General features: G+C 40.4%; 2 protein-coding genes across 3 annotated transcripts; both read right to left on the bottom strand.

The window, feature by feature from the left end:
* Positions 1–1,179: 1,179 nt before the first annotated feature.
* acvrl1 (activin A receptor like type 1) lies at positions 1,180–12,453 on the bottom strand. 2 transcript variants are annotated; one of them, XM_030767321.1, is made up of 11 exons: positions 12,270–12,453; positions 7,746–7,817; positions 7,326–7,358; positions 6,962–7,195; positions 6,133–6,311; positions 5,939–6,038; positions 5,591–5,737; positions 5,060–5,335; positions 3,674–3,871; positions 2,576–2,706; positions 1,180–2,118 (listed from the first exon to the last, which is right to left on the bottom strand). In XM_030767321.1, the coding sequence occupies exons 2-11, from the start codon at positions 7,813–7,815 to the stop codon at positions 1,972–1,974; spliced, it is 1,515 nt and encodes a 504-aa protein (XP_030623181.1). In that variant the 5' UTR covers positions 7,816–7,817; positions 12,270–12,453; the 3' UTR covers positions 1,180–1,971. The 2 variants fall into 2 exon arrangements, with proteins under 2 accessions (XP_030623181.1, XP_030623182.1); XM_030767322.1 differs by having other exon boundaries at positions 6,133–6,308.
* Positions 12,454–16,745: 4,292 nt separating this feature from the next.
* ankrd33aa (ankyrin repeat domain 33Aa) lies at positions 16,746–19,896 on the bottom strand. The gene is made up of 4 exons (XM_030767698.1): positions 19,618–19,896; positions 19,213–19,342; positions 18,964–19,104; positions 16,746–17,575 (listed from the first exon to the last, which is right to left on the bottom strand). The coding sequence occupies exons 1-4, from the start codon at positions 19,894–19,896 to the stop codon at positions 16,746–16,748; spliced, it is 1,380 nt and encodes a 459-aa protein (XP_030623558.1).
* Positions 19,897–20,904: the final 1,008 nt, after the last annotated feature.

Raw genomic sequence — 20,904 nt, 5'->3', positions numbered from 1 at the left:
CAGACAGATATACCCAGACACATGCAAGCACGGATATAGATAAAGAGACAGACAGAAATCAATGTCCATCCTTTTTCTGAAGCACATGCAAATCACATTCACTCAATGTTAACTCACACTGGATTCTAGAATGGTGAAGGACTGGGACTGGGATCCCCCCCCCCCCACCCCCCACCCCCACCACAGTCAATTAATCTTTTGTCATCTTGCAGTGAAAAGACTGTAACTGGTAAACATCATATTACAAAAAGAGAAAAAGAATCTCGACATGCAAAAAAGTAATCATCAGCGTAATTTACATCCGGCCAGATGTTCTGGTTAAAACAAAAATGACCCAGAAACAAATGGTTGGGATTTAATGCTTTTGCCTTTTATTTGCTCAACTCCAAACTGAACAAAGACAATACATTTTAACATGAACTCTATGAAGTTTGTCATGAACCTGTCGAAAAATCTGTATGTCCTTATAGTCTATGTGTGACTCTGTGAGTCAGTCCAGATTAAAAGCACAACTACACCCTTTTGGCATTTATATCTCCAGGAATAAGATATGTGGGTGAGATATCTATTTGCACTGAAGCAAATATAGGTCTGGGTGAAACCGGATCACAGAGAATACATTCAGCATTGTATCCATCAGTTTTGTTCTACAGCACAGCATTACTTGTTCAAAGTCCCATGAGATATCAGGGACTTCAGTGTCTCTACTAATGTGATTACATTAGTGAAATACTTTGCCAATTAAAACATTATTTTGCCTGAATAAGAAGAAAGAAACATAGATCAAATAATGCACAAAACTTGTCTTTGGACATCTGACTTATGCTATTTTGTTCCATTATAAAGACAGATTGGGTTCTGGTGCCCTCTAGTGGTTTGAAGCAAATACTACATTCCAGTAATTCGTACTGTGTGCTACATAAACTCTACAGTTGATCGCTGACCACAATCTCACTGAAATGCAAAAATAAAGTATAATATTGTTTATTGTTTAATACTGTCATAATATATTATTTTGCCATTAAATATAATCAAATAACTTTCTTTTTTGAGCAAACTGTAATGGTGAAGTTTGTCCTGTAGCCTTTGTGCTTAGTATATATATTTAACTTCAAATAATTAAGATAAAATATATTCTAATAATTACATAAAACCCTAATACAAAAGTACATTAAAGCAAGGTATGTGAATGTGAATTCAAATTAGGGTGGAGGTATGTAATTATATTGCTTTATGGCTGTTTTAACTTTTACAGCAAGTAGAAGTAACCAAAGGAGTAATGCCAGTAAGTTACATGCTAGGAATGTGTCTGACTCAAAAAGGTCTCCAGGAAAAGTGAATACATCAACAAACTCTCTGTGTGACAAATATACTTAGACCACCGGTCAGTGAAAGCATTGGAAAGCCTTTCTCCTCTGAGACATTCACAAGGAATTGCAGGAAACTGCCCAAGGAATTTCAGGAAACACACTGACTGGGAAGTCCAGAATGACCCATGTCCTGAAAAAAACAAAAAAACCTGTACTCACACAAACACTGAAACCTCACAATCTGATTAAACCAAAAAGAACTCCTTGAGGTATGCCTTTGTCATCTCTGTAATGGTTTAAATTTCGAAAGATAGCCTGTTCTGGAAAAATATTATAAATCCATGAAACACCAATCTTATGAATGTCCCAGAGGAAATGTGGAGGAGGCTAACAATGAGTTCAGTTCTCCTCAGGGTGGTAATAAGTTTAGGCAAGAAAGGTCATCTTCAGGGTGGCATTAAGTTTGGGGAAGAAAGGTCATCTTCAGGGGATGTTGTAAGATTGATGAAAACTTGGGTTAGAGACTGCTATTGAATGAATGTGCTAAAACTGGTCCTCAGCGCCAAGCAGGTCAGGACAGCTCCCTTTTGATCCAAAAAGGACTGGTTCTTGGTGCTCTTTTCAGTGGCTGTGTATGGACGGCTGGATTTTTTCTGGAGCTCTAGAAGTCCTGCTTGAGTTTTTCCATGCTGCTGTCATAGTCCCGGTCCAGCTTGGAAAGGGTTTTCCGCACACGCAGAGCTGTGAGACGGGCTGAGGGACTCTGGAACCAACACTCCCTCATGATCTTGGCAATGGCAGACATGATCTTGGCAAATAAGAAGAAATGAACAGGTCATAAGTCCAAAACATTTTTTAGAATCCATATAACTTCAAAGAAACTTCATTGGGTTTCTGCTCACTGTGACACAATACAAATCAAAGTCTGCGTTTGATTTTTTTCTGTTTTGCATGTATGTGTAAATGAGATTATTTATGGGTAGTTGTGTATGCATAATACCCTGCACATCTACATCAATTCTACAGGTGGATCAAAAACCAGACCTGACAATTTTTTTTTAAAAGTTACTTTAGAACTAATATTTTCCATAGCCAATATTAGGGAGCATCCACAGATTGCCATTGACATTCTAAACCACTATAAAACTCACTTTTCAAATCATTCCTATTGGTATATAGACTTTCTCATCCAAACAGGGCTTGATAGGGAGACAGGGAGTGAGAGAGAGAATACGTGTTTTGTACGGATGTGGACATTGGTTTACCGGATGGGAGTGCAGTCTGTTGTGGAGAATAGGCCTGTACTGATCCACACACACGACTTTCTTCATCTCTTCAAAGCTGGGGTCTGAGGGCACCACGTCGAAGAAAGGGGGGCGATACTCCTCGACAATTCCTGAACGAACCGCAAAATCACTACAGTGACTCAGCTTTTCCATTAGCAAAAAATAGGCTGCAGAAGTAGTCCCAGCCTTAGAGTTAGAGCCCTGTATCTATAAAATGGTGGTTTGGGATTTTTTTTGGTTGGGGGGGTACTTGGAGGGCCAGATAGCTCTGTGGGAGACTGGCGAGAGAATTTCCAGAGAACTTGCGTTAGTGTGGCAGTCAAAGCTTAGTGGGAGGAAAGAGCAGAAAAAAAACCTAGTAACAGGAAAGGGAGTGAACCCAAATGTACTGGCAGATTAAAAACAGAATGAAATACATATGTGTTCATGTTGCGCTAAGAGTACACGGTGCTATTTAGACTTGAAGTTTGAGATAGACTGAATGGGAGTACTATGTGTGGTATGCAGGATACAAAGAGAAAGGAGAGATTCTTTATCCCAGGAGAATACTGTGTTTTAAGGGGGCTTTACTGGGGCCTGTCTCAGCAGCGACTATGTCTGTGCGTGTGCATCTGGACTATATGAGGGAGGGTGCTGACACAAGATAAGGCTGTTTATAATTACTGGACTGTTAATCGTGTGGGTGGATAGTAGAGCCAGACACAGACAGTGAAAAAAAAGGAGAGTGGGCTGAAAAGACAGTGAAAGAAGAGCATATTGTGTGGTGATGAGAGAAATACAGAGGATATGTCCTCAACATGTATCACTGTGGTGAGATAGCATATTGCCTAGCAACGGAACAAAGTGATAATGACAGTGATTCCCCCAGAAAAAGAGTTCTTTGAAACAATATTCGATGGAACCGCAGGTATATAGTTTTAGCAATTAGTCATGGTTTCATATTTGGAGAGCACTTTTTTAGTTATCAAGGGAAATATTCTGATTTTTCAAATTAGAGCATCATCTGCATTTTGTCCATGTTTACTGACCTAGTAAAGTAAGATTTACTTTTTCAATGAACATTCCAGAAAAACATACCGTTTACAATGGTTCGCCGAGAGATCTCCCAGAGAACCAGGCCCAGGGCCCAAATGTCTGTTTGTTTATAGGACTCAAACACGTCAGTGCGGATGCTCTCGTCCAGAACCTCTGGAGCCATATAGCGTTTGGTGCCCACTCTTGGGTTGTTCCCCACATCGAGATAGTCAGAGCTCTGAGAGTGAATGACAGCCAGGCCTGAGGACGAGACAGAACAGAGTCCTTTACTAACTCGTCCACAACTGGGATTCAACCAAAGAAGCGTATTATACATAATAGATCATGATTCAACATGACAGGAGGTGATATGATAGGATGGCATAGGACACATCAGGATATGACAGGACAGGACAGGATAGGACAAGATGGGATAGTATAGGATAGCATAATACAGGACAGGATTGGACAGGATAAGATAGGATATCATAATACAGGACAGGATTGGATAGGATAAGATAGGATATCATAATACAGGATAGGACAGGATAGGATAAGATAGGATATCATAATACAGGATAGGACAGCATAGGATAGGATAAGATAGGACATCATAATACAGGATAGGACAGGATAGGATAAGATAGGATATCATAATACAGGATAGGACAGGATAGGATAAGATAGGATATCATAATACAGGACAGGATAGGATAGGAGAGGATAAGATAGGATATCATAATACAGGATAGGACAGGATAGGATAAGATAGGACATCATAATACAGGATAGGATAGGATAGGATAGGATAGGATAGGATAGGATAGGATAGGATAGGATAGGATAGGATAAGATAGGATATCATAATACAGGATAGGATAGGATAGGATAAGATAGGACATCATAATACAGGATAGGACAGGATAGGATAAGATAGGACATCATAATACAGGATAGGACAGGATAGGATAAGATAGGATATCATAATACAGGATAGGACAGGATAAGATAGGACATCATAATACAGGATAGGACGGGATAGGATAAGATAGGACATCACAATACAGGATAGGATAGGATAGGATAGGATAAGATAGGATATCATAATACAGGATAGGATAGGATATGATAGGATAGGATAGGATAGGATAAGATAGGACATCATAATACAGGATAGGATAGGATAGGATAAGATAGGACATCATAATACAGGATAGGACAGGATAGGATAAGATAGGACATCATAATACAGGATAGGACAGGATAGGATAAGATAGTATAGGATGGGATAGGATAAGACAGGATAGAATGGAACAGAATGGGACGGGATGGGATGAGATAGGACATTTTTACATTAAAAAAAGTGTTTTGAATGGGCTTTATGTACAGGGTCACTCTTATGCAATCCCACGAGGTTGAATTGAAAGACCTGCTCTGCCTCGCCCTCACCCAGATCAGCAATGCAGCACTGGCCGTTCCTCTTCACCAGGATGTTGCGGCTCTTGAGGTCTCGGTGGGCGATGGCTGGCTTGCCCTGCGTGCTGAGGATCTCGGTGTGGAGGTGCACCAGGCCGCTGGCTACAGACAGACACATTCGCAAACAGCCCTCAGGCTCCAGGCTACTGTACTGCAGGAAGTCGTAGAGGGAGCCCAGTTCATGGAAATGTGTGACCAACCACAGCTGGGTACTGGAGTTTTTAGACGTCATATCAGAGGCAATGAAACCTGTAGTGAGTGAAGAAAAAGGATATATAGAGTGAGGGAGAAAGAAAAAAAGTCAGAATGAGTGAATGAGAGAGAGAGATGGAGGGAGAGAGAGAGAGAGAGAGAGAGAGAGAGAGAGGTATTTCTCATCCCTTCACTTAATTCAGAGATGTCAGATTGGTAAATAGCGCTAATATCGATTGCTAAATGTCTCACGGTATGCACCACATGGGCGATGTAACGTCACAGATTGGTTGTGTCAGCGGGAATTCTCACCTAAGATGTTCTCATGTCTGAGCTGGACAGTGTTATAAATCTCAGTCTCTCTGAACCATGACTGTTCATCACGAGATGAGAAAATCTTCACAGCCACACTCTCACCCATCCAGGTGCCCCTCCACACTTCTCCATAACGTCCCTTCCCTAGACAGAGACAAACACTCATTCACTCGCATAGGTGAGTTTTACCATCACACTTTTTACCACTTTTCATGACACATTTATTAGTTATTATCAGAAATTATCCTGCATGAAAAAGAAATTTTGCTTTGGTACAAACGGCATTGTGTGCGACCTGGCATGGAAGATACATTTTTTATAAAAAGCACTCATCTATATACGTACCAACACACTCAACAAGAGAAATCTGTCGAGCCATGGTCCTCTGCACCAGATAAGGCAACCCCGTGCCACTACCAGACGTGCAGAATTCATCAAAGATGTCCTGCAGGAAACAAACAGCAAAGGGAAAACTGCCTTCAGAGCAAACTCAGCATAGAGCAGTATTAGTTAGGCAGTGAATTTTGAGCCTGTCCTACCCCATAGGTGGGGTCCCCTCCGCTGGGGACCTTGAGCATGGTAGTATCCTCTAAGTGGTGGTGCTGGCGTCTGGACCGAAGCCACAGTACTAGGGCACACACGGCCACTGACAGTAAGAGCAGTACCAGCAGTGGCAGAGTCACCAACAGAACCATGTTGTCCTGCTTTGGATCCACTACTGTACGCACAGATGTGAAGGTACATACACACACACACACACACACACACGCGCGCGCACACACACACACACACACATACACACACATACAGAGAGAGTGAGGGAGAAAGATACAGTTCATATATATACTAAAGAAGGCAAAACAGCATTCACTTTGGCACAAAACAACTGTGAATAGAAGAAAAATCCATAACCCTTTTCATCATACAATACATGCAAAACCTTTATCAAAACCCTACTTTAAATGCTCCAGTAATGGGCTTTTGCCATTTCTTTTTTTTGAGCGGTACATGATGTACTGGCATTTACCACTAGGGGGAAGCACTCATCTGGTTATGGGCCTTCCCAGAGGCATGTCAACTATTGTTTAAACCTTCTTCAGGAATTGCGTGTTTACTGAGACAAACACTTATCAAACAAAGTCACTTTACAGGAAAACAAAAGAATTTCCTTCTGCTTTCTCCAACAATTTTCACAGATATGAGTATTATTATCATAATTCCCATTATTTTCTCAGCGTTGTAGCTGAGTGACCGTTATGTCACTTGACTCAAATATATTTAGCTGATCTTATCCTTCTTGTGTGATGCGCCATAAACGTAATGTGTTTGAGGCCGAAACCCTCTAAGAACTAGCACATGAAGCCTGACCTGGTTTCTTAGGCGCGGTGCTGTTGGCATTGCAGTGGTTGGTGTAGCAGCAGTGGGCATACACTCCAGGTATACTGTCCACGAAACACTGCTCTCGCTGCTTCTTGTCAAAGCAGCCTCTAACTTCGTGCCCATGGACAAGAGTGTAGAAACACATGTCTCCCCAGCAGGAGGCGTTGTGGCAGGTGTGCGCATTCTCACACACACATTGAACTTTGCCATTTACATTTTGAGCTGAGGGAAAGGTGCGGACAGAAAACGTCAGGGAAGGCAACCATTACGTTGATAAAAATCAAAGTACTGTATACACATGAGGAAATGTTTATAAATGAACTGACTGACTATCGGACACGCTGATAATTACCTGAAACTGAAGATGAAGAATCAGATATTTGATCTGAAAGATATTAAGTGGGTAGAGTTATTCAGAGAAATTCATTCACTTTTGTGCAGTATCACAAGCCCAAATTTCTGGCAAGCAAAAGCAGTTTATAATTAAGTTTGTGTTGATGATTTTGCATTAAACATGGGCTTAAGTTAATCCAACATTAAGTGTCACACACACACACACACACACCAGAAACACCTGAGAACATTAATTTGTCATTACATGTGAAGCAACAGGACAAACAATCTGATTAGTGTTCGTTTTTTTTTTATTCGTTTGCCATGACAACATGTGTACATTCTGTACAAACCGTGTTTAATAAGTTATGATGCATGTTTTCAATAACTGATAAAGTTGAGATATAGTAAACAGTAAATATATAAAATATGTGCTTACCTACAAGAGCAGTACAGGTCTGTGAATACACCAAAACCAGCAGGAGTGTTAGGATCTCAGCACCCTCCATGCCTGTGATAAAGAGAACCTACAGTGACATGACTGACAGAATGGATTATTAAACATTATTAGAGTGATGACTTACTGCAAGAAAACCTCTGAGGGGTCCACATGAGCCGATAAGAGCTTCTTGAGAAAACATTACTGGTAGATCACTTCAAAATATTCTGACAGACCAAAAAGGCATTAAATGTTTAGATTCTTATCTATTTAGATCCTGTGTTTGCTGAGTTTTGAATGTTCCACTGTCTCTGAATTTGAAAATAAAACAATTTCAGTGTTTCTTGATGATCATTATCTTATGTTTCATACTGTCTGAAAGTCCAAACTTTACCTAAACTCATGCCCCTCCAGTCAGGCTTAAATTCTTCACAGCACTAGTCATCTATGAATTCAAATGGCAATGCCAATAGCCACCTTTACGGATGTAGTGTTTTTTTTTTCCTCTCTGGTGGGGGGCAGGAGCTACAAAAGACAAGGCTCTGCAGCAAAGGAAATCATGAGCTCAAAGAACAACAGGCAGAGAGGGTCCAGTCAGTCTGCCTGCACTCTAATTGCTGCTGTCAGAGTGGGTGGGAAAACAGTTTGGTAAAAGCAAGCGCGCTCTCCGGCCCCCGTGTTGCCTAGCGCCACCGACTCTGTGGTCGGCTCTGTGCTAAAGAGTAAATATTGATGACTGCGCTTCCTGCTATTGAGGCCGCACCCCGGCCGGCAATCCAGACACTCTCTGTAGTTCATTCCTTAGGGTCTAAAAGAACGCTGGTCACGCAAGCAAGATGTCGGCACGAGAGAGTTCATTTTTGATCGTGGGAAAAACCATAGCAACATCTAAAATATGGTTTTATGGTCTTGTGCTGGATGCAAGCTATACAGTTTCAAAAAAAAAAAAAAAAAAAAAGAGTGTGTTTGGCCAGCAACTGTAGTTAATTTACATAATTTTAGCGTTCTGCATGGCAGTTGTGTCCACTATAAATAACATGTATAAGGTTTTAGGTGTACTTAACCATGACAATTAAAATGAGAGTACTGCATACCCATACCATAATGAGAGTTATGCTGCTCTGACTGAAACACTGCTGTTTAGAGTGCCCCAGAAAAAGAATGATTCAGAATTAAATAACAGGAAGGAAAATGCTCTAGCGTGCCTGCAGTTCTATAAGCACACCATTTACTCCTCTGATGTCATGGAAAAACAGGGTCAGCCATAATGTTTTGAAATGGAAGGGTGATGAAAGCTTCTGGCTCTTGGCTGCTCTTGTAGTTTATTCCTCTTGATAAAATTTATCGCAAACACATACAACACCAAATTTTTTTTACTATTAAGTGTTTTTTTTTTTTTTGAGAGAGAGAGAGAGTGAATTACTGCAGTTTCAAAGAGAGCTATGTATTTTTCCTTTATTATTTCACTCTGATGTCTTTCATCTTCCTTTATAAAAGAGACTGCCAGACTGTATTTAGACATGCTGACATTTACATGGACCTCACCTTGTACAACCATATAGAAACATCTGTCAATTAAACTGCTAAGAGTATGCAGAACAGAGTGCCATCTATTGAAAACCGGTCAGAATGTGCAAGCCAGAATCATGTCAAAAAAGTCGTCTGGTGATTTGGGATAGCTAAGTCAATGCCACGACATTTCCAAACAACCTTTTAATTTAATAGGGTCACCTAGCACTCATTTAAGTTGGCTTGTTAAATCAATGGTGTAAGGGGGTTTGAATAGTACTGGCTGGAGTTATTTTGATCATTTAGTCAGTTTCATTTAGTCCTGAGACTAAATGTGCATTAATTCAATAGAAACTGTAGGCTGTGCAGTCAGAAGCTGTATGTTGATAACGCATAGAAAAAGACAGACTCAGGATTAACTGTAACTTCACAAGGTAGGGAAACACACACACACACTTAAATTAAACATTACACTGTGTTTTAGGAACACAACATCAACTTTACAAGTTAACTATCAACAGTACTGTAGCTGATGACAAGTTTGTTGCCTTGCTTAGCTTGTTAACAGTTGCCTGCATTACAGAAACCCAGCTAGCTATGAGCTAGCCTTAGGTTTATTCTTGATCTCAACCTACGTTCCCTGTTACAAATACTGTAGTCACGTAGTTTGTATACTATCTAATTATTTAACCCCTACTGATGAAGCCTGGTGAGGCTGAGGTATATCTACTGCCTGTACAGGACAGACTGGTGTTCAAGGGGAGCACTCATCTATGAGTTTCAGCTACGGTAGGCAGGTGGGTCAGCTGAAACAGATTTGACATCTTGTAAGAGACACGAGCAGCACCCCAATGAAGCTATTTCTAGTAGGTCAGGTCTTAACATTTCCTCACCTGGGGGCACACTCTTATGTGTTTGATACATTTTAGATCAAGGGAAAGCATACTCAATATTTGTATGGCTTTACCGTATGATTTGACACAGAAGTCAGGTATTTTAGCCAGATTGTGTAACAATGAGAACTTGCATGTGATTTCTCAGTGTTGTAAGATTCACAGTAATATTTAAGGGCAAGAGTTGACAGAAGTTCCCTCTTCCCCATTTCATTCACACAGATAAGCTAATATGTGCCAGTGAGTGTCAGTGCAGAGTCTATGTTGATTCTGTATCAGGTTTGCTGTACATCATCGCTGTGTAATTGGATGGCCCTTTGGAAGACATTTAGGATAAACACAACTCCACCCCTCCATCTTCTGTATTCTCCACGGAGATAGATAACTGCTCCTTATGGCTTTACTGTCTCTTCTCAAAATCAGATTGTGTCAGGATCTCTCAAATATCCTGTCTGATCACCCTTAGCCTTGTGGCAGTACACTTCCTCTTCCCCCCTCCCCAACAAGCCATGATGCATAAGAACCTAAGAGTCAGCAGACCTGAGACAGAGAGGCCCAGAGTCAGTCGTTTTATTCTCATGTGAGAAAGACTTCTCTAAACCAGACTTCTACTGTTTTGAATGTTGTGTCATAACACGTCAAGCATTACTGAGGAGCATACCGGGCCTATCTGCACCTCCATCTTGTTGTGCGGCCTTAATTGTTTTGACTTGACGTGAGAGATCGGTATGCCGGATTGTCTTTATGAATGCTGGCGTTTCATAGCTACAAGATAAGAGCTTTATTTTCAGGATCCATGTGTACTGGATATGGATTGCATTTATTTTCTCTGCGCCTGGACTCCCATGATGTAAAGGGCCCTTACTAAAAGTATATATGCGTATGAGTTGCTTTATGCGGCGCAGAAATAGCCTGCTTCACAAGCTGAATATGTTATTACAATTTTGCTACATGTCCTATTTTTTTTTTCCCATGGAAACGTTGGCTGTTTTCTTTTTTTGTTTTTTTTTTTAGAAAACTCTGAGCGTGTACTGTAAATAAATATTTTGGTAATGAAAAACCAAAACAAAAACAAACAAACAAACAACAACAACAACAAAACAAAGCAGTGAACGCATTTCATAACTCTTTTCATCACTAAGTGTATTCAGTGTATTTTGATTTATTAGGATATAAGTAAACATTCTCCTCTCTTTAATTTGATAGCACTCACAGAACTGCAATAATATCCTATCCAAATATTATTCTGTGTTGCAAGGTTAGATTTTGGATTTTGAGTGAAGTCCAGAGACAACTCTTAGATAAATAACTTTCTCTGGATATTGACCATCATCCTTGGGCAGCTGTCTTAAAGATGGGGGTAAAATGCTATTTGAGATTCACTGACTCACTGGTCTGTATGGCATATGCAGGAGTTGTGAGTTACCTTGGAGTGAATATACTTATTTTTACTTGCTTTTGTTTTAATTCATTGCTTAAGTCAGATATTGTTCTGACAGAAATTGTTCCATATCTTTGACTATGGCTGAGTTTAAACCATTGAAAGTCGGTGAAAAGTATGTGGATTGCTTTTAATGTTAGATTCAGCTGAATAAATCGAACAGGAAATGTTAAAGATACTGTACATAAAGATTTTACATAAATGAATCATCAAGAGAAAAATTTAAATCAGTTAAACTTGTTGTTTTCGTAAGTAATGATTAAAGAAGATAATGATCTCAGATGAACCACCTGTGAGCAGTACAGCACATTCTACAATAAGACTTAATACTTTACGGAATACCATACGGAAAGTTCAAGCCTCCGGGTGCAAACAGTACACATTTACTGAACCCCTAAGAATCGCTTGGAGATTAACATTAGCATATTTATGTCAAGGAATTATTTGGGCTACTCTCAAATAAGGGAGGCTATCACACTCGGAGCACAAAAATGGTAATCGTAGTATGACTTTTAGAAAGCGAAAAATAACATGTAAATTCCACGATAGTCGCACTTCAGTTTTAGCTTTGAAAATGATATTTGATGGATTATGTCAAAACTGCACGTTATCCCAAACATATAATGTGGGAACTCTGTCTACTGTTGAATTGAAGTTGTCGTGACATAGATTGTAAATTACCTTGTGTTCCCTGTAGCTTCAGAAACCAGTCGTCTTCTTCGCCTTCTTTTTTCACGGATTAATGAAATCATATGATATCTGTCTGAAAATGTACCACATATACCCCATGCTTGATATTAAACGCGTTTCTCTCGAAATGGATGATATTTGCGGGAAAACGTCTCAGTTGTAACCCACATCTAACATTGGCCACAGATTCTTCTGTGTATCATGGGCCAGATTAGTTTACTCAGATCCAGATGTTCGGGGACCTTAACTCTTCCACATCCTCTTTTACTTCTGTGACAGCCACTCTCAGAAATCCATTTACTCTTCCTAAATCAGTTTAAAGTGAAATGTTATTAAAAGTACATTCGGTAAAGTCAGACTGTGTATTATGCGCTAAAAAAAACGGGTCGAACATTAGACAAGTTATGTGTACTGACGCTTAAGCAGCACGAACTAAGCAGTTGTATCTTTGCCTACATCTTAAACTGATAAATCGAAAACACGAAACTGAGGTCCGGAGCAGGACTAGACGTCTTCCGCCTCGCAGTACATCCGAAGAGCGTCTCAGACAGAGGACTCCATCAAAATAAGTACAAACCCAACTTTGACTCGTTCCTGATTTAAGGGTGAGATTACAGATTTTAAATATACAGTTTTGTCCCACCCCTCATTGTCTCGCCCGGGGTCCGCTTGGAATGTGCTCTCATAGCTGTTTTCCTGTCGCTGGCAAACCTTTCATTTTCAGCAAGTCTACCCCCACCCCCCCGGCCTGGCTTCTATGAATAGAGTTATTTGGACGTTTACGAACGTCGCGTTTCTTCTCTCCAGTACCACTGGATTACATAGACATCATATTGGTTGGAGAGCATTTAATCACCTCACTGAGTGTCGTTTGTCGTATTTTTAAAGAGTAACATGTGATACAAAGTGGTATTTGTAGTCTACACTAAGAAGTACTGAGTGAATATTCGCGTGTGCAATGCATATTTACCATTAAACACTGACTTGCGTTAGTGTTCATTTTGACGTCCAGTTATTCTTATCTCGTGTGCCAAGTTCATTAGCTTTACATGTGCAGAAAAGTTTAGCAGAAAGTGTTTAGCTGACAGTAGACTAAATTGATGAGGACAAGCTGGAGACAGGAGGACCTATGGTTGTCATGCCCTGAGGGACTGGAGATGTGAAACAGCTTCCCAAAGACAGACTGTATGAAGGAGCCAGACGCCTCCCATGGATTGGGGCCCAGAGGAGGCGGACAGTGGATGAGCACTGGATGACTTAGGCGACTTGCGGCATGAACATTACTGTGACTCCAGACAGATTTATTAATGAATTTGGTGTTGGAGAACCATCACACGGTAATGTATTGCTGCACAGATGTCAAAGACCTTGTCAGGTCATATAAAATGTTAATATTGATCTACCCATAGTAACATAAAGGGGGAGAGACCCTGTCGTTTGTGCTTTGAGACTAGTACATTAGAGTCTGACAAGAAGCTTTAAGATTCTCTTGGTTTCTGTTAGGTGCTGTTCACACGATGTTTAGATGAAGTTCGCTGTGTAATGAAACCTTTAGACCAAGGAAGAAGTTACATTTGGGGAGAAAAAAACCCCATCTCAGTCTAGGCTCTTCCTTTTCCCAAGCTTTTTAATCTGACCTCTTGGCTTGTGTTTTAATGCACAGCTGTTATTCTTCAAATCAGTGGCATGAGGAAGAAAGTGAAATATTATTTGATTAGTATTTTTTTCCCTTCTTCTCACATTTAATATCTGTGATGTTGAGTTCTGGCCTCTCTCTGCATTCCTTCAGCCTCAGCACACATGGTGTGTTTCCCCTTGGCTGACTTACTCTCTTTTTCTCATAGAATCTTAGATTCATAATGGTGTAATTGCTTTCCTCATTGTTTTTCTTTAACACTAAATAATGAATATTCACAGAAGGATACCAAACACAAGTCATACATCCACCACTCTGATAATCCTTGCCCCATGCAAAATAATTAAAAAAAAAAAAAAGATTTGTAGCTTAAAATAAAATTTTAAGCTACAAATGAATATGAATATGAATATGAATATGAATTGTACATATGAATATAATTATTCTTAATTATAAGCATATAATTAAAAAAGAAAATTAACATCAAACTATAATCTTCACTTTGCTGTCCAAATCTGTGCAATGGTGCTTGTATGGCCATTGCTTTCCGCCATTTCCAGCGACTTCAGCAGTGGAACTGATCATATAGCAGTGCTTTTGAATTCACATGCATGTGTTTCTTTGCTGAGTCTCTGCAGGCTAGAACAGACATTTATGTGTGTATTGTTACTTTTACCCTGTAAAGGTTATATTTTTGGAGCCATGCAGGATATGAGGGTTCCTCGTTCTGAAGAGGAACTTCCCTCTAACAGACCAGTCCGTTAGTTTCATAGCCTCCAAGCTAAAGTATAGGTTGTTATATAAGTAAACCAGAATGAGTGGATTACTGAACAAGACAATTAGTCTTGCTCTATGTTTTGCCTTCACTGTGTCAATTATAGTCTCACATAACAGGCTCAAAGATTAGTGTACAACCCTCATGATATTACTGGATGTTCAAAGCTGAAGATGAAGAACAATCAGCATCTATGGAAACGATGTTGATTTGTACTGTTAATACAACATTTGAAATGGAAACATTTATGTTATCTAAAATATACTTTAATTTATTTTACAAGCTTTTGTATTTGTACATGGCTACAGGAGGTTATTATCACATATGTCACAGTTTGGCTTGTTTACCAGTCTCACAAATACCTTTCATATATGAACAGTCAAGATTCAAGAAGTGTCAAGACTGCGCTGTTCCTGAGAGATGGGTTGAAAACACCATTCTGGAGGTTAATTAGCTGCAAAATGCAGCACCCCCCCCCCCCCCCCCCAAAAAAAAACCCCCAAACCAAAACAAAAACAACAACAACAACAACAACAACAACAACAGCATTGTTCTGTCAGGATAAAGGGGTAATAAGAGAGTTGAATTAAAATGTGGAGTGTTTTGTTTGTTTGTTTAAATCTTGAAACAGGGCAATGAATCAAAACAGACTGCAGGCTTTACATCTGAAAACTCAACCCTGATTTTATCAAAAACCTGAAGTGGATCCACAAAACTCTCTTTGATTTTTTTTTTTTTGACTGACAACGGCTAGCACAGTGCTGTAATGTTTTAGGAGAGAGTTGACACCACATGGAAATGCATTACAGTTTTGCTAAAAATGAAAAATAAAGTCTGTCCAAAATTCATCAAACAAATATTTTTGATAGTACTTGGTTCAAGCTGTTAAAGGAGCAACCTGGCACAAAAAGTATCTAATATGCTAACAAATATAGTATTGTGCAACAATATATTTCATATACTCAATATCCTACCATAGACATGTATAGTAGATACCTTGATAGCTGATGATGTCATCTGTTCATGGGAGACAGTGAAGTCACTTTACCACCATACATGTGCTTCCTCTATCTGCATTGTAAGTAATAGTACAGACTGAGGGAAGTTGAGTCTATTGCACTTAGAAAAAAAAAAAGAAAAAAGAGAAGGTGTATTATGTATACACGCAGTCGACAGCAACTACGGATGTGGAAGCGCTTTTCAACTGTACGTGGTCAAAAGAAAATGCCCTTCATTCATTTCAAGAGGTTATGGGAAAGAAACAGTGGCGACTGGGAGTGGCAGCATAGTCATGTCAACGAGGACTGTGCTGTTAGCTAACTAGCTAGCAAACTAGCACTGGTCTGTTCACTGCTGGCTAATTCTACTGTAGCGCAGCCCTTTGGTTTTGCTCCAGTTTAAATTGGCAGTCTTTTAAAGTAGTCCACCCCCGTACAGTAGTCTTTTGAAATGAGACAGCACTTCCAAAAGAGGTCATCAGGATGAGGTTTTCCTGCTGGTCAAGCTCTCTTTGAAGAAGGTGTGGTGATCGCTCTTCAAAAAGACAGACACATTTAATATCCAACTATCCAACAATTGAGTGATAGATCCCTTGTTTGTGCTCTTTAAACTTAAACTTCAAACGTAGTCCACTTAAAAGGTTTACAGCTGTGTGAAACAAATGGAGAAATAGAAAATCTGGTCTGTTTTGATCATATGGGCTTAAAAGACATAAGTGAATAGAAAAATATACACAGGTCTTCCCTTCTTCCCTTTCAAAAATAGTTATTCCCTTAAAGATTAAAGTCAGTTGATTTGAGTAGAGGATGATGATGAATAAATCACCAAGCTGTCTCAGCTGTTCTGTGGAAAAAGAGCGTCTTTCTTTTACAGGAATGCTGCTCAATGCTAGTTTCCACCTCAGCTATGGTTCCACATGACTTAACAGGGCATTTATATGGGCCTTGGAGCGCACTCCATCATCCTGTGCGTCTTATGCTGAAGGTGATTGTAGACCTGAGAGTAATGTTTGCTGCTATGTTTCAGGACAGTGGTAGTGACTGTTGGCAACTTGACCTTATTTAACCTTCTTTTTGGCCTGCTTGTCTGTCTTTTCCTTGTCTGCTTTCTCCTTCTCTAATCGTTTTTTCTCCTTTTTTCTTTCCTCCTTCGCTTCCTTGTACTTCCATACCGGTGGTTCAAGGTAACCTTTTGACTTCCTCCTCTTTTTTTCCTTCTTTGGCGTGGGCTCTCCAGACTTAGTGACTTTGATTTGAGGGATGCACCCAGTGGGGAACACGCTGTTCCGACGCGCCATGCTGCGGGGAACAAACTTGCGTACGCCGTTTGAAGCCATGGATAGCACACTGCCCCGCCGTTCCGTGTCAGAGCAGCAGGAGGCCAGTGAGACAGAGGAGGCGGAAGCACCAGATTGTGAAGCCGAGGAAATGGAGCCATTGCTGTGTCCCACTGCGTGCTCCTCCAGCTCTTTGCCTGGGTACATCTTCATCAGCTCCGGCACAGCCAGGCGCCTCTTTCCAATTTCTGGTGGGCTCAACGGACAGAGCGGACGACAACCGGTGACCACCAGGGGGCTGTGGACACTGGTGGTGATTCGTACCATGTGGTCGAGCACTCCGTTGTCCTGTGGATCATGCGGGAAGCTGAAAGTGAAGGTCGATTTGAGACGATGAGCGACCTTCTGCCCTGCAGTCTTTGTGGCGGTCGCCTTTGCCACCAGTTCCTTAAGGTCTGGCCACTCAGGTACGTATGTGTCACAGAACTGCTCAGCTCGAGGTCTGGCAGTGAGCTGTCGAATCCTGTACAGTGTCTCGAAACGGCCAGTCTTCAAGGCCCAGTCTTTCATGTCCTTACCCCGTGTTGAGTCCACCGCATTTACATCTGCCCCTGCACAAAAGAAAAAAACAAAAAGAAAAAGTCATGTCTCTCTATTGCTTGGGTTTTTTTTTTTGGGAAGCATGAAACTTTCAGCGACATGTCAACGTCATTGCTCCACCATGTGGCCACTGAAGGAACTATGTATAAAAAAATTCCACACAGGCAAGACAACCTGGTGTTTTCATTTTACATTCAAATGCTTGATTCTTTACACCTTCTCTTTGGAAAAAAGGTTTACCCGTTAGGTCACATTAATTGATAAAGCTAGTTTTAACTCTACTGAGATTAAATTAGATTTTAAATCATTCTGCTGAATTTAAATGAGTTTGTCAGGCATTTATGGAACAATCAAAAAGATGTAGTGTAGGGATACGAGGCAGCAGAACTGAAAATAGATCAGTTAAGCTTACCTGACCCTTGCTGCCTTGGTTACACTTGTAATAAGTGCGACTGGAATATTTTCAGCACAATTCTAATTTAGTCCTAGTAAGCCCGCACATAACTAATCCAGCGCTCGCCAAGAAGGGTCTCAGATTAGCTTTGGATCAGAGTAGAAAGTGTCCTCAGATTTGTCCCTTAAACCTGGCTGCTTTTGCGTCATCGGTTCACCTCATCATGCTGCCTCAGTAACTGTTTTTGTTCACTTTATCTTAAGGAATGAATGCATTGGTAATACAGTACAGTAACCTCATTAACTACTTTGTAAAATAGGTACACGTTATTCTGTGTTATTTGTCTTGTATAGTATATTCATGAAAAATAGGACAAAACCTTTATTCTTTCTTTCTTTCTTTTTTTGTTTTTTACTAAGTTTATTTAAGTTTAATTAATATAGCTTTCATCTATAACTCCACAGACTTTCCTATCCTCCTGGAGCCTGAATTTTTTTTTTTTTTGGCTGGAACTATGTCATACTTCTCTCTCATTCTCTGGTTAAATGAGGAAGTTAGCACTGGTAGATTGCACCACAGTTTAACTGAACACAATGCAGTATGTGGGATATTTTTTACAAGATGCTCTCTTCTAAAAAAAATAAACCTTGAGAGAATTTTTGTCTCTCGTAGTTTTGTGAATGCAATAAACATTTTCATATAGACCAGAATGTTGCTGAATGTTGCTGAAATTCGGATGAACTTTTTTTTTTAATCTACCTGATGGTTTTTTAATTTCCTGGATTTAAGAGGAAGTGATGACATTGTTGGTTATACTGTTATGGGCTATTCTGGTGGGCAGTGACTAACTCAGCTCATGTAACAGGTGCAACTTCTAGCCTGAAAGAAGTTAAAAAGGAACATATTGTCATCCACTGAGATCATTTTCTCCAGACTATGTTGGGCCAAGTGCCCACTGCCAAAAGTTCAAATGCAGGTAAGGAATCACAGGGGGCAGCGACTCACCAGCCATGATCAGAGAGGCCACACAGTCATTGCTGCCCTGCATGGCGGCCTTGAGAAGTGCAGTGAAGCCACGGTGATCCCTTAACTCAATGTCCACCCCAGAGTAGTAGTTCAGGATGTAGTTAAGGACATTCACAAAACCTATGACAACAAAGGGGAGTTGTAAGATACTTATAATTGGGGTACTGTACAATCAGTAAGATAAGATACCAACACTGATCCATAAAGACTTGATCCATAAAAACTTACCAGCTTGGGCTGCGATCATGAGAGCTGTGTTGCCATCATTATCCTGGTGATTAATATCTAGAAATGGACAACTGTGCAGCCCATAGACAATGTCTACAAATCCTTTGGAGACAGCAAGCATTAAGCCATTCTGTTGTGAGGGAGACAGAGGAAACAACAGTACATACATGATGATTCATATTCATTTGTCACAATGTCTGATGACTAAGACACAAAATATGTCATGTCAGTGTGTAGATCCAGAGTGCTGCTCATTTTTGACCTCTTACAATAATTAGACACTTAAAAAAAACCCTTGAAAACAAATTAGAGACTACGGTGTTTGGTTCATATGGAAAACCAGCAGGAGTCCGGGTGTTTCGAACCAGATTTAAGGGACCATAATTTCAGGGATGTGAGCCTTACCCTGCCATTGATATCTAATTCCATGACTTCATCCTGTGTCACACCCCTTTGCAGAACTTTCTGAAGGGATGTGGCCTCGTTTCTGGCACAGGCCTGGTACAAGGTGCTGGCGGTGCCTTCTGCCCTCACTTCCCTCTCATAATCTGGAAGAACCGAGTCATCTGACAACACGCTCCCTGAATCAGAATCATCCCCCGACACGGATAACTCTGATGCATCCTCATCTGGACCGGAGCCTAGATTCGGGTCCTCTTGCACTGTGACTCTCGCGTCTGCCATCTGGCCCCCTCCAAGAGCCAGGAATCACACACGCACCAGAACCTCCATCACAGTCATGTCTGCATCTGGCTTGAGATCCTGTGAAATGAACAATTATGAATCTTCAATAATAAAGCTTTTTCATGGAGCGTTGACATTAATTCTCTACGTTCTGATATTCCTGACATACAGAATACAGTCAATGTTTTTTTTTTCCCCACGTTAGAAATGACGATACTTCACTGAAGTTTCAGAACCTATTTTTAAAGCCTTGACGTTCAGACATCAGAGAGCATCCCTGGTCATAAGTAAATTGTATCCAGACTGAAAGAGGATGAAGAGTCTTGCTGAAGCATCTCTGAGGTGAACGTAGGCACGATTAACGGTCAGTAATCCAAGACTCTCAGAAGTAATCTGTTAGAGCTTCGTTTTGTAACGTGGAAGAGCTGTGTGGTAACTCTCTTGTCCAAAATACAACAGAGGAACTTACTTAACTGACAGCTGCATCAGAAAACACGTCCAACCAATTCCAAAACAAGGTGCAATTAAAACATTAGACCAAAATCACAGATAATTACAAGTAAGATTAAAATGCTGGTTTGTGGAGAGTATAGATGTTGAACTGAAATTGCTATAAAGCTGAGCTTGGATGCAACCTCAGAAGCAGTAAGAGGATCCTATGGGTGTAGGTTGGGTGTGTGGTGTAAATATCACAGGGAATGCTGGCAGGCAGCCACATCTGTTACCTTAGCATCATCTCAGCTTGTGAACTCCAGGGATCTAAAAGTACAGTCACTAATCATGCCCAGCAGAACCTCAGGGCTTACTGTACACACAGAGCACTGATAGTGAACACTGCACAGAACAGTGTATAGTCTGATATAACTGCACAATATCTAATACCCTAATCTAAATAAGTCATTTGCTATAACCACATTACACAACCTGTTTAAGAGAAAGCAAATGCAAGCAGATAAGTTATGTGAAGTAATAAAAAAGTCCTCAGTAATTTACAAATCATTCTGGAAC

This window comes from Chanos chanos, chromosome 3 (assembly GCF_902362185.1).
Source record: "Chanos chanos chromosome 3, fChaCha1.1, whole genome shotgun sequence".
NCBI classification, from domain to species: Eukaryota; Metazoa; Chordata; class Actinopteri; order Gonorynchiformes; family Chanidae; genus Chanos; species Chanos chanos.
The sequence above is the reverse complement of the archived record's forward strand: the minus strand, read 5'-3'. Positions and strand labels throughout refer to the sequence as shown.

Excerpts from the sequence above, each read along its gene's own strand:
- acvrl1 (XM_030767321.1), bottom strand. The coding sequence starts at position 7,815 with ATGGAGGGTGCTGAGATCCTAACACTCCTGCTGGTTTTGGTGTATTCA. Across the intron at positions 7,359-7,745 it reads GACCTGTACTGCTCTTGTAG|ATCAAATATCTGATTCTTCA; the intron begins GTAAGCACATAT and ends AATATCTTTCAG. Across the intron at positions 2,707-3,673 it reads TCGGCGAACCATTGTAAACG|GAATTGTCGAGGAGTATCGC; the intron begins GTATGTTTTTCT and ends CGGTTCGTTCAG.
- ankrd33aa (XM_030767698.1), bottom strand. The coding sequence starts at position 19,896 with ATGGCAGACGCGAGAGTCACAGTGCAAGAGGACCCGAATCTAGGCTCC. Across the intron at positions 19,343-19,617 it reads AATTAGATATCAATGGCAGG|AATGGCTTAATGCTTGCTGT; the intron begins GTAAGGCTCACA and ends CCCTCACAACAG. Across the intron at positions 17,576-18,963 it reads GGCCTCTCTGATCATGGCTG|GGGCAGATGTAAATGCGGTG; the intron begins GTGAGTCGCTGC and ends TCTTTTGTGCAG.